We start from the raw sequence: 10,781 nt of genomic DNA on the forward strand, positions 1-10,781 counted from the left end.
GGTTTAATTCAGCTGTGCCAGGAGAGCGAGACTAGGAGCGTGCAGGCAAGGTCTGAAGGCGGCTCCGTTCCTGCCAGTCACGCTAGGTGAGTAAAGACAATAGGGAAGGAGAGGACCAAGCCAGGAGGGCCACAATTACACAATATCACGTCCCAGGCCTTGCAGAAGCATAACCTTAGTGATACAGAATAAGGAGCAGAGCAATTACGTAGGTTTTCCGTGACCCTGGAGAAGGATCTCTCCTCCTTTGATCTCCCTGCAGATGCGTGCCATTCCCAGCCGTGTAAAACAAAGACTGACGATGCGGTTTGTCCGAGCGCAGGTCCCGTGACAGATCTTTCCAACCACACTAGGCTGTCACTGAAAGAGTGGAGGAAACGCTCCGCAGAGCGGCAGTTTCTCTCTTTCTTTAGCCACCACAACCAGATAACGTACAACAAAGATCATGACAGTATTGAGTAAGGGGTTACCTTCCAGAAGCCACCACACTGTCTTCCTGCTTTATCTTGGCATCCAGAAGGAAGAATTCATAACACAAGCCTGTCTTTACCTCCTTCCTGGATGACTTGACCAATGGCTGTTTGATTCTGTTGTTTCAGAAAACATTCTCTCTTACATTCCATTAACTGCTCAAAATCCTGCCACATTTTCATTTGCTTCATATTTGGCCCGTGACTTTCCCGTACAACTTTCTGCTTCTCACGTAATTTCTGTTAAAAACAGAAAAAGATTAGATTCCTGGAACAGTTCTACATGACAAGAAATGCTTACAAAGGCAGCTTGGAACGACAAAGCTCTTCACATGCCACCGAAACGGGGTTTTGTTCAGGTTGGTGACACTCCCTGCAAGCAACAAACGCATGAACCCCTGGGGCTCGGATCTCTGCACGGACCGACAATTAGTCCAGTGACTTTAAACTGGCTGAACGAGTCTTCTCTGATTGAGAGGTTACGCTAAATCCAAGTGCTTCCACACTGAGCTCGTGCCGTACCAAGCTGCAACCTGCAAAGCATTCATATCATCATATTATAAACCCAACCGGCAAAGCATTCATATCATATTATAAACCTGAAATTCATGTTTTTCAATTAAACTGATTATGAGGAGTGGCAGCCCAAAGCTGTAAAAAGTGCTCCCAGGCTGCCTCTTAAGAGGCAAACTAACAAAAGAGAGCAGTTCAGTGTGAGTGGGTAAGCCTAACCGCGTCCTGCTGACCTCAGCTTCGGACAAGAGGAAAACCGGACAACGGCTTTTGTTTAACGCCGCAGCGCTGACGATCCCCTGGCCTTTGATAATGGCGATAAGGCTGACAGGCTCAAAATTTATTGTCTTCAACGGGTTGCTTTATATACAACATCAAATGTGAACTGGCAGCGGGTGCGATGCCCCTGCTTCAGTTTCTTATCCAAATGGTTTTCGGGGAACGTGCCCTCGCGTTAAGCTGTCTGACTATCGTTTACAGCGGCTCATGCTGTACGCCGCAGGAAACCAAGCCCCGAAGAGCGAGCACGACCTCTCTTCGGGGTATCAGTTACCCATGCCAGCAGTAATGGAATTTTCTTTGTAGGCTGCAACATGCTTTTTATAAAAGACTGACCACAGCCCTTGGTCATAAGCCCCACGAAAACACAAACCTTGCAATGTTTTTAGAAGGTAAAGACCTCGTTCCTACCTTCCCAAGGTTCTCTTGTTCAAGGATCATTCGTGTATACTGTTCTCTAAAGGAAACACAAGATAACACTGTTAGGATTTCATTGGGTTCGATGGACAGGACAGGATGGCGATGCCAATGCAGAGAATTCTGAAGGTATTGGGAGGGTCATAAATGAGGCAGAAGAAGCACGAAGGGGCCTTTCTGTCATCGGACAACACAGCCCCTGGCATCAGATCTCTCTGATTTTCTCAGCTGGGAAGTGATGCTGGGCAAGTTCTGTCACATTTTTGGAGGAGGCCTGATTGCTGCTCCTTCCAGCTTGAAGACAACGGCCAGATCATTTCAGAGAAGCCATACCTGATCCCTTTTTAATAGTGCATTTGTCACGGAGACATGCCGGGCTTAGCCAGTGGCCGCTGCGGTACGAGCGTCTGTTCGCAAATCCACGGCCCTTAACGGCTGTGGCTGTAGCGTCAGGATGGGTGGGAAAACACAGGAGCGAAGGGGAACAGCCTTTCACCCCGGGTTCGACACATGCAAGGACTGCGATGGAACCGCTGAGTGTTCCTCACTTTCAGAAAACAGCCGTCACATTTAGGTGCCTAAATATAGGCTTAGAAGCGTAACTCTTGACATTCATTATTAAAAATCTTGGCTGTGCACCTTTGTCTGTAACAAGTGGTAGGATCGCGTTCAAACTTGCTACGTGAAACCCGATGACAGACGACGCGCAGCAGAACCGCAGGGTTCAGACTCGCTCCTGGGCACTCGCTGTCGTCTGTTTGCAGCGTGACAGTAAAGGCTTTTCACTGATTCACTTGAAAAAAGAAATACCTATTATTTACAGGTACACTTAGAGGTTGAGTGTTTGCTACCGGAACACAGAACAACCCACTCATCTAAAGAGCTTTTCCAAATTCCCCATTTTTCTGATGTTCAGGGTAGGAAGACATTGCACAGGGAAATCCTGATTTCCAGAAAGAACTATCAGCCGTCGCGACACCAGAGCCCGATGGTGTGGTAGAGCGTGGTGAGCAGCCGCGTAGAACCAAGGCATCGCGTTTCCTGTATTCCTTATACCCGGTGCTCCGGGCTTTCGACGGGAGCCCTCGGGCCCCCGGCCACCTGCTCCTGCCTGCCACGCTGCCTGCCGAAGGGACGCTCAAGGAATGAAGCCGGATCGGTTTATTGGCCCTCGCTCCACGACGGTTCTCACTGGGACAAGGCGGGGCCGTCTCGAGGCTGCACCAAGCACCGCGGACCCCAGCAATCCTCACCACACCAGCCCATTCCCCCTAGCCCGCAGCAGATGTTCACACACATCTGGCCTCAGGAATGTCCTTTTTTTTTTTCTTTCAAAGTAATCCTCAGATCAGATGTCTTTCCTAGCAAGTTTTTCTTTACTATTTAGAATGATGACTGGAAAGAATGCAACTTCATAACTCCATTAAATAACCCCCCACTTTCTATTTTTAGAGAAGAAAATTAACTTTTCACATTCCTAAGAAATGACTGCACGGAACAGAGAGTTTATATTCCAGAAAGAGGGTTGGAATTAAGACATTTTTTGTTCAATACGTTGTTAGGAAAGTGCTGTTCTATTTATGGTTCATTTTTACTCCATTTACATTCCAGTGCCGGCTGAAAACTACATCCACGTTCTACAGGGATGTCTAGAAAAACATGCTTCATCTCATTTTCACATTTTGCAAAGATCCCAATATTCTACTTCTCTGTAATTCACCTAAATGCGAGGGGTCTGTGACCTCCTACAGAAGGTCAAAAATGTGTACAGTCACCGTGAGAGGGATCGTTTCCCCAGCTTGTGTGCCCACCAGTCGCAAGTGAATCGGGGACAGCGGAGGGTGGTAACGCTCCGTTCGCATTCCCCTCGCCATACCTGGAATGGCATGGCTGGACTCGCGCTGCGTGCCAGCGCTTGGCTTTGACGGCTCGTCAGCGCCAAGCCGCACACCGCGGACGCTCAGTTCACAGGGACTGGGGTTGGAGCTGGTTTTGCTCGGCCTCAGTGGGTGAACTCCAACCCTACCCTTCCCTGCGAGGCCGTAACGGCCGGCGCCCGCCGTCTGAGCCACGTTTCCTCAGCCGCTCGGCTGAGCTGCCTTGCCTTTCAGCTGGTGAATTCACACCACCGCTAAGATTTATCTCACAGCCACATCTCTCTTCAGCCTTCTGCTTTATTTTGCTGTCCCGTCGTCTTTCGTTAGATAAATCCATTTCCCACAGCCTTCCCTTATCGTCTGAGGTGGAATAAGAGGCTTCTCAGCCTCCACTCACACCACACTCCATCTCCTCGTCCTTTTCTTCTTCGACCCTACCACTGGTAGTTTTGATTCCTTCCTTGCTCTGTGGTTCCTACAGTGTTTGCTATGCACTGTTTGAACACTTCCACGCCTCAGATCCTGGCAGAAGGCCCTCGGGATGGACACTGACGCAGCCCTGCGTGTCCGAGTGATCTCTGCCTCCCCCAACACCAGCGTGTCGGGACAACTTGTAGGTGGTGGAGGATGCGATGGAGGAAGACGACCTCATCTCTCAGTGTCTCCTGAGGGAATCCCTGGAGTTTTCTCACTCGGTCTGACATGTCACTCTCCCTGCTGATGGCCCTGTTCCAGAGCCCATAAAATCTGAGTGGTCAACGGCTGCCCTTTTGCACTCGGCTGCACACGGAGTGAACGGCCTCCGGTGATCCGGAATGATGATTACACGTACAGCCTAAGGGTGCTTCCCTCCCTGCTACTACTGCTGCAGCAATCATTCTGACAGTTAAAAAGTCCTAAGAGGACAGATATCTCGGGAAATTAGCTTGTTTTTCCACCTCCTTTGAGAAGTGAGAGACAATGACTGGTTCCCTTTTCCCGCTGCAGTGGCAGCATGCTGGATGGTCTGAAACCCTCAAACGGAATGTAGAATGATTATTAATTACCGGGTTAAGCAGCTCTGCCACTCAGTCATGGTTTTAACTGGTTTTGTGAATGGGACAATTCCGCGAAGCATTTTGGCACGTTGCACAGCAGGCTGTGCCGGAACTGCAGCTCGGACATGACCGACTGCACGGGTCGCAAGCAATGAGCTGCCCCGTTGCTGAAATGCGGACGCAGAAGTCTAATGAGAGGCCTCACACCAAGGAATTCTAGTGCTGTGGCTTGTTAAAGCCTAAGCAGTAACAGCAACTGCAGGAATGCTGATGGATGCAGACTGGGAGAGGGATGAGGCAGAGCTGCTGCTGTTAAAGCTACGGTGTTGATAAATATTTCCATGACTGAGAAATAATATGGTGGGAAAGGCAAGGACCACTTTGTAAAAGCGGCGACAACAATTCCAGCTTATTTTCTTGACAGGATCCAAGAAATTTTGGGGAGACAAAGCTAAAACCAGCTGGAAAACGGAATTTCTATTTCATGCAAAATTCTGGAATTTTGGAAAAAAGTGATTATGTAGAATAAAAACCAGAACAAAATGTTGACACTTTGACCAAATGAAAGTTAAAAATGTTTTGGTTTGGATTTTCCTGATGGTTAATTTTGGTGGGGCTGAACCACCTTGGTGACGTTGTTGCCTGTGTTTTGTTTCAGCTTTTATAGTGTGTTACAAGACTGAACAGGTACAAAATTTTAAACTGGATACTTAAAGTGGAAAAAAATAACCTGTACGAGATGGTAACATCTAGGCTTCTCAGCACAGATGATTAAGCTGAAATATCTCCTTCTCAGAAAGCATTTCCATCCCTGGCAGGACAGCATCATTTAAAATGGAAAACTACCCAAAACTAGTATCAGCAGCAGCTCAGTTCATGACCTTTTCTGCTGCTCTCCCTCCCCGGGAAAGGTGTCCTGCAAACACCCACTGGACAGAGCAACTGTCCTGACACTGCGGTGACACCAAGCGTGAAGAGGAAGGTTAGTGTGATGGTGCAGAACAGTCCTCGTTCCACCTCCAGCAAGAGCTGCCAGCAGGGGCAAAACCAAGGGCATTTCGGCTGCGTGTGCCACCCTGCACCGGCGGCAGGGACAGCTGTCCTACCTGCAGGAGAGCAGACGCGCGAGAAATGGCCGGAATCGCGGGCAGCACCTGGTGCTCCCCGAGAGGTGTTGGACCTCCTAGCCCCGCACGCCGGAGCCTGGGGGCAGCTCGGCGGAGGCGCGGTGCCTGGCGGAGCCGCGTCCTGCAGCACCTCGCGGAAGCGCAGCCTCTCTGAGCTCGTGCCAACAGGGGCTGCAAGTTAAACCCGCTATCTGGGGGCTGTAATCTCCAGCAGGAAGGGAAAATCTTCTGGTATGCCTGAGAGAACTCGTAGGTTTACAGCAGTATATGCTGGAATTTGAGACGCTTATTTTTAGATTATTAGAGTGTTTCTAAATTTATCAGGTGAACTCCTCCAGTTCAAATACCAGTGAGAAAATTCCTAACTTCAGCCTCGATTTATGAATATTCTCAAGGTAACACCGAGGAAACACGTTGATATACTCACCGAATTGCCTTTCGTCTCTCCTGAGGGTCTGGGGAGACGTACGCCTTCATTTCTTCCTTAGCACGCTGCAGCTGTATTTCTAGGTTCTGTCAAGAAATACGTAATTTTAAAAAATACATATGTATTGTAATTCCTCCTTCCTTTCACAGTGAACAATTTGGTCCCTCTCGTGATCTTACCCGTTTCATGCAGTTAACGTAGCGGTAGTTGCTTTCCTCCTGAGCACACTCCTCAAGAAGTCCTTTCACTTCCTGTAGTGGAAGAAGAAGATTTCAAAGGACATGTAACTGGAAGGCTGCAGGAGACGCTCCATGTTGCTACTAAACCATGAGCATCCGTAACAGAAACGGGCATAATGGATGCTGAACGGGTAACCGCCCAGATGTTTATAAGAGGCTCTCTAAAGGCCAAATTATAAAGTGGAAGACAAGTGATTTTTTAGATGTGCAGTTTCAGTCAGTTAGAGATGCTAAATGATTGTTAATAGGTGTTTATTGACGACCGACTTCTACCAGACACGTCACAAGTGCTGCCCAGACTCTTGTTCCACAGCACATCTGAAGTGCTAAATACGGTTGTGAAGAAGCACTTCCTGGAACACACCTGCAATCGAACGTTAGAAGCTACAGGCGTGTTACTAGTATGTTAATCAGCAATCAACAGTTAAGTTGAGGCATACAGAGGTAGTGGGTTAGTCCCATCTCTAAATGGTCAACACCAGAAACCCCTCATACTCCAAATGGAATCAGACCATCAGCTGGAAAACTGAATTCTACTGTTCAACGGCGAGAGTTTGCGGACAGTCGTGTCCATCGCTGGGTGTGATGGCCATCGTGTCTTGGATGGCTAGGATCTGTCTGCCAAGAAAGAAGCCTTGATTGCTGTTCTGAAACAGTTCTTACAGAAGCTGGACTTCACAGCAGGTTCACCTGTGGATTCTTTTGCTTGGATTAAGCCACAGAAATGTACTTTTAGTGCAGGAAAAGATTGATCTGTATATCCACCCCCACTTCAGATGTAAGCCTTTTTTTGTTTTGAAACGTACTCCCTACATGGGCACAGCCTTGAAAAATCCTCTCCAGACCAAATGCACAGGAGCTGGCCTACTGGGACAAAGCGGATTTGCATAAACGTATTAACGCTGTCCCCACCCGCAGGGATCGCGCTGGTTTGAGTAGCGCCCTTCCTAAAGCGCTATCGCTCAAGGCCTGCGTAAGCTGCGCCCACCCAAGCGCGTAGCTGTCCCTACCTGGCTGCAGTCGTGAAAACCTGTTGCATGCAAGAGTACAAGACAGTCCCATTTCATGAAGCATCCTCGCCATCAATCTCAGTGCATTAATTATCCATTGACTGGTTGCTAATTTAACGAATCTGCTAAACGCATACAAAGATTTGTCTGGATAAAATTACTCCTTATTTTACGGTCTAGTTCTTTCCCAACAGACAGAGCCTAGGTCGGCAGGATCTCTGGCAGATGCATCTTCTTTTGCAGTCCCCTTGCTAACCACAGCCAGACGTCGGTGGCTGAACTGACGTACCACTAGGCTCACTGCTGCTACTCAGAACAGGAGCCGTGTGCGGCTGCAGCTCGTCCTCAGCAGCTCCAGGCACAATTCGCATCACTGCGGATCACCACTGACTCATTTCCACCTGGAAGTGGATTTGTACTTTCCATATCCAGAGGGAAGGCAGGGAAAACACTGTACCACAGCGAGTAACGTGCTGCACAGCATTTACTGATCTGCATGGACGAGCATCTTACCTGTTCCAGAGCAGAGCGGTTGCTCTCTAACCCCGCTGCACAACTGTCGTACTGGATCTTTTTTTCATCGCATTCTTGAGTTAATTCCTGATGTGACAAGGGCGAGAGGGTACATAAATGAGATCTTCAGTTGACTGACGTGACGCTCAGTCGGTCTCACACGCCAACCTCGGCTACTGGCAGAGGCACAGACACTTACATAAAACTAGCAGGCCCACGGGTATTGTTACACAGGGGGAAGCCAGCAGCCTCCACTCGCATTCTGGAGGATCAGCTGTATGCACCACAACACAGCCTGCAGACTTTCCCTTCACAGCCACAGCTTTCGCGGGGTAGGGCAACAGGGCCGCGTTCGCAAGAACACACAGACACTGGGAAAGGATTAACGTGCTTGCTGCCTAGGAAAAGCCAGCTTTCCCATTGTACCCAAATGCCTTCACTGGATTTCCTTTGCTGACACTTTTCATAGAGCCATTAGAAGTAAGTTTTCTGGAAATCCGGTCGATAGATAAATGGACAGCTCTACGTCCATGGCCACGAGCCAGCTTAGGGCAGCTGTGGGCCTGAAGGGCATTTTTCTTCAGCTCTCTATCAAATTTTGAAAACAAATGGATAAGTCTGTCACTCCTACAGAATAACACAGGATGTAGATCAATGTGTTCAACTATTTGGATGAGATATTACTTGCAATCATTTAAAAAGGGCAGCATTAATTGAGATCATTAGTGCTGAGATGCAGAAAAAGCTCTGAAACTGACCTGAAAACTGACTTCCCCATGGTTTTGAACCAAGATTTTTTAAATTTTCCCCTGGTGCAGTGATTTTTGAAACCTGTCATAAAGGACAAAGTCTTCAGCCTGGTTTTGTGCCTGCACCGTCAGCTTTTACCAATTCCAGTCTTTTCTGTGTTGCCTGCTGCAACGCAGAATGGGTCAGCAGTGACATTTCCAGCTTTCCGTCAGAGGTGATTATGACTTTGTAGGGCACTACAGAGATCTGTAACTAGACTGACCTGTGATTCTGCCGTTATTTACAGAGAACGAGAGAAGCGTTCCTGCTAACCTGGCACTTCTGCCGCAACTGTCTCAGTTCTTTGATAACGGGAGCCAGGCTTGCCTTCTTCTCCGCCACCATCGCGTTCAGTTTTTTTACCTGGAGGAGGGACACAATAACACACCTCAACACCGTGGTGCCAGCAGTACGTTTACAGAATTAGGAATGTGAAAAGAGAGAGAGGAAAACCAAAGTATGGAGAGAAAAAACGTGCAGTGAGGCCTGAGCTACCTCTATAACATCACATCAGCTGAGGGTCAGTTACCAAAGAGGAAGAGCCCAGGTTGCCACGGGGTCACGGCCACGAGTGGACAAGCTCTGCTCCCATGGTTTCCACTGGGAAGGGCATGGAGAAGTGCAGAAGGCAGGCACCAAGCTCGAGGAGTAGGGGCAAATGGAGGAGTTGCATAGAGGGGGGCTGGCAGGAAGGAAGAAACCCTTAAGCAAACAACCCAGCCAACCTGCACAGGTTAAAGGAGGTTTGAAAATGCTGAAGCAGATCCACTTTGAAAGAGTCACACTGAAAATTCAAATTCGATCCAGCTGGTGTTTTGAAAGTCACTCTGTTTCAATTATATCACTTGATTTTAAAAGTGCCCTCATGATTTCAAAGAATGCTGGTTTGCTGTTTGCTCTTTTGCAATAGGCTCAAATTGGAAATTCAAGTTCTCTCTTGCTCCTATGGCTACGTGGAAGTTAAAACACAGCAGATCTGAGGACAATAAAATTAGACTATAGAGCAAAAGACAAGATATATAGGTCTTTAGTCATACTAAGTGTTTTTTTGACAAATGCTTAACTCCAGTGATTTACCAACATTTCAGAAAAGGACTCCGTTAAAGATTCAAACCATGCATCTCTTTCAGATGATGTGCAAGAACAGTTATGAAACCACTTCTGAAACCACAAGAAAGTCAAAAAGCAAAGAGGACAAGACTTGATACCCCTAATGTTTCTGAACGGGGGGGAAGTGGGATTTGATGCACATATATAACTCTAAATTTCTTCGTCCTACATTAAAAGAAACGCACGCTTCTGTGAACTTTTTCACAATCACCTTTGCAGACCTATACTGTCTGAAAATATTTTAAAATATATATAAACACCAATTCAAAGCAAATTAAAAACCCAAACAAAACCATTAAACTTGGATTTGTACGTTGAGGACCCAGACAGGCAAATGGAGGAAACACAGTGGTTTAAAACAATCACCATTTCAGACATGTTATCCAGCGTTCGGCCTTTCATCTCATCCATTTCACTCTTCACTGCGGAGACTCTCTCCAGCTCCTCCTGGGTGTAACTATATCCAGAAATACCTTTCTTGTCTTCAATAGCTTGCTGCAGACACAGAAATCAAATGCCAAACATGAGTCCGTTAACCGAGTAACACAGCAAATCCATCCACTGAGCCGAAGCAGGGAAGACAGCGGAAAAGGGAAGTGCTGTAACGTGTCTCTATTAAAGGCCAGCGATAATCTACCTGCCGGGACAAGAAATGCTTCTGCTGGTGCCTGTACAGCAGGGTAACGACCTGCTGTGAACACACCACTTGGTCATCGGTGCCCCGTGAAACACAGCGTCACCTGAGCTTTAGGCCAGGCGCTGAAGAAGTTCCATGCGTAAAATCCAGATGCTTAATCTGAAGATGTAGCCAATTATTTTATAAACAACTGCCACGGGAAACTGAAACAGTGTGTTTGTTACAGCAATACTAACACCACCTTACCAATTTTAGCACTACACGACACAGATTTCCCACTGAATTGTATGTTGATGTGATGGCTGTCAGCAGCGCTCGCTCATTAAGCGTGTAGGG

The 10,781-nt window shown here is 47.7% G+C and overlaps 1 protein-coding gene across 1 annotated transcript in view; it reads right to left on the reverse strand.

Annotated features, from left to right (window-relative positions):
• Window positions 1-414: 414 nt before the first annotated feature.
• Window positions 415-10,781, reverse strand: part of IFT81 (intraflagellar transport 81) — a 39,991-nt gene continuing 29,624 nt past the window's right edge. The window contains exons 12-18 of the mRNA XM_010150775.1: window positions 10,175-10,303; window positions 8,972-9,061; window positions 7,910-7,996; window positions 6,327-6,398; window positions 6,148-6,233; window positions 1,674-1,719; window positions 415-710 (exon numbers count right to left, since the gene is read on the reverse strand). Of these exons, the coding sequence (XP_010149077.1) occupies window positions 528-710; window positions 1,674-1,719; window positions 6,148-6,233; window positions 6,327-6,398; window positions 7,910-7,996; window positions 8,972-9,061; window positions 10,175-10,303 (693 nt within the window). The 3' untranslated portion in view covers window positions 415-527. The remainder of the gene's footprint in view (window positions 711-1,673; window positions 1,720-6,147; window positions 6,234-6,326; window positions 6,399-7,909; window positions 7,997-8,971; window positions 9,062-10,174; window positions 10,304-10,781) is intronic.

Source organism: Eurypyga helias, unplaced genomic scaffold (genome assembly GCF_000690775.1).
Source record: "Eurypyga helias isolate BGI_N326 unplaced genomic scaffold, ASM69077v1 scaffold33474, whole genome shotgun sequence".
In the NCBI taxonomy this organism is placed as follows: domain Eukaryota; kingdom Metazoa; phylum Chordata; class Aves; order Eurypygiformes; family Eurypygidae; genus Eurypyga; species Eurypyga helias.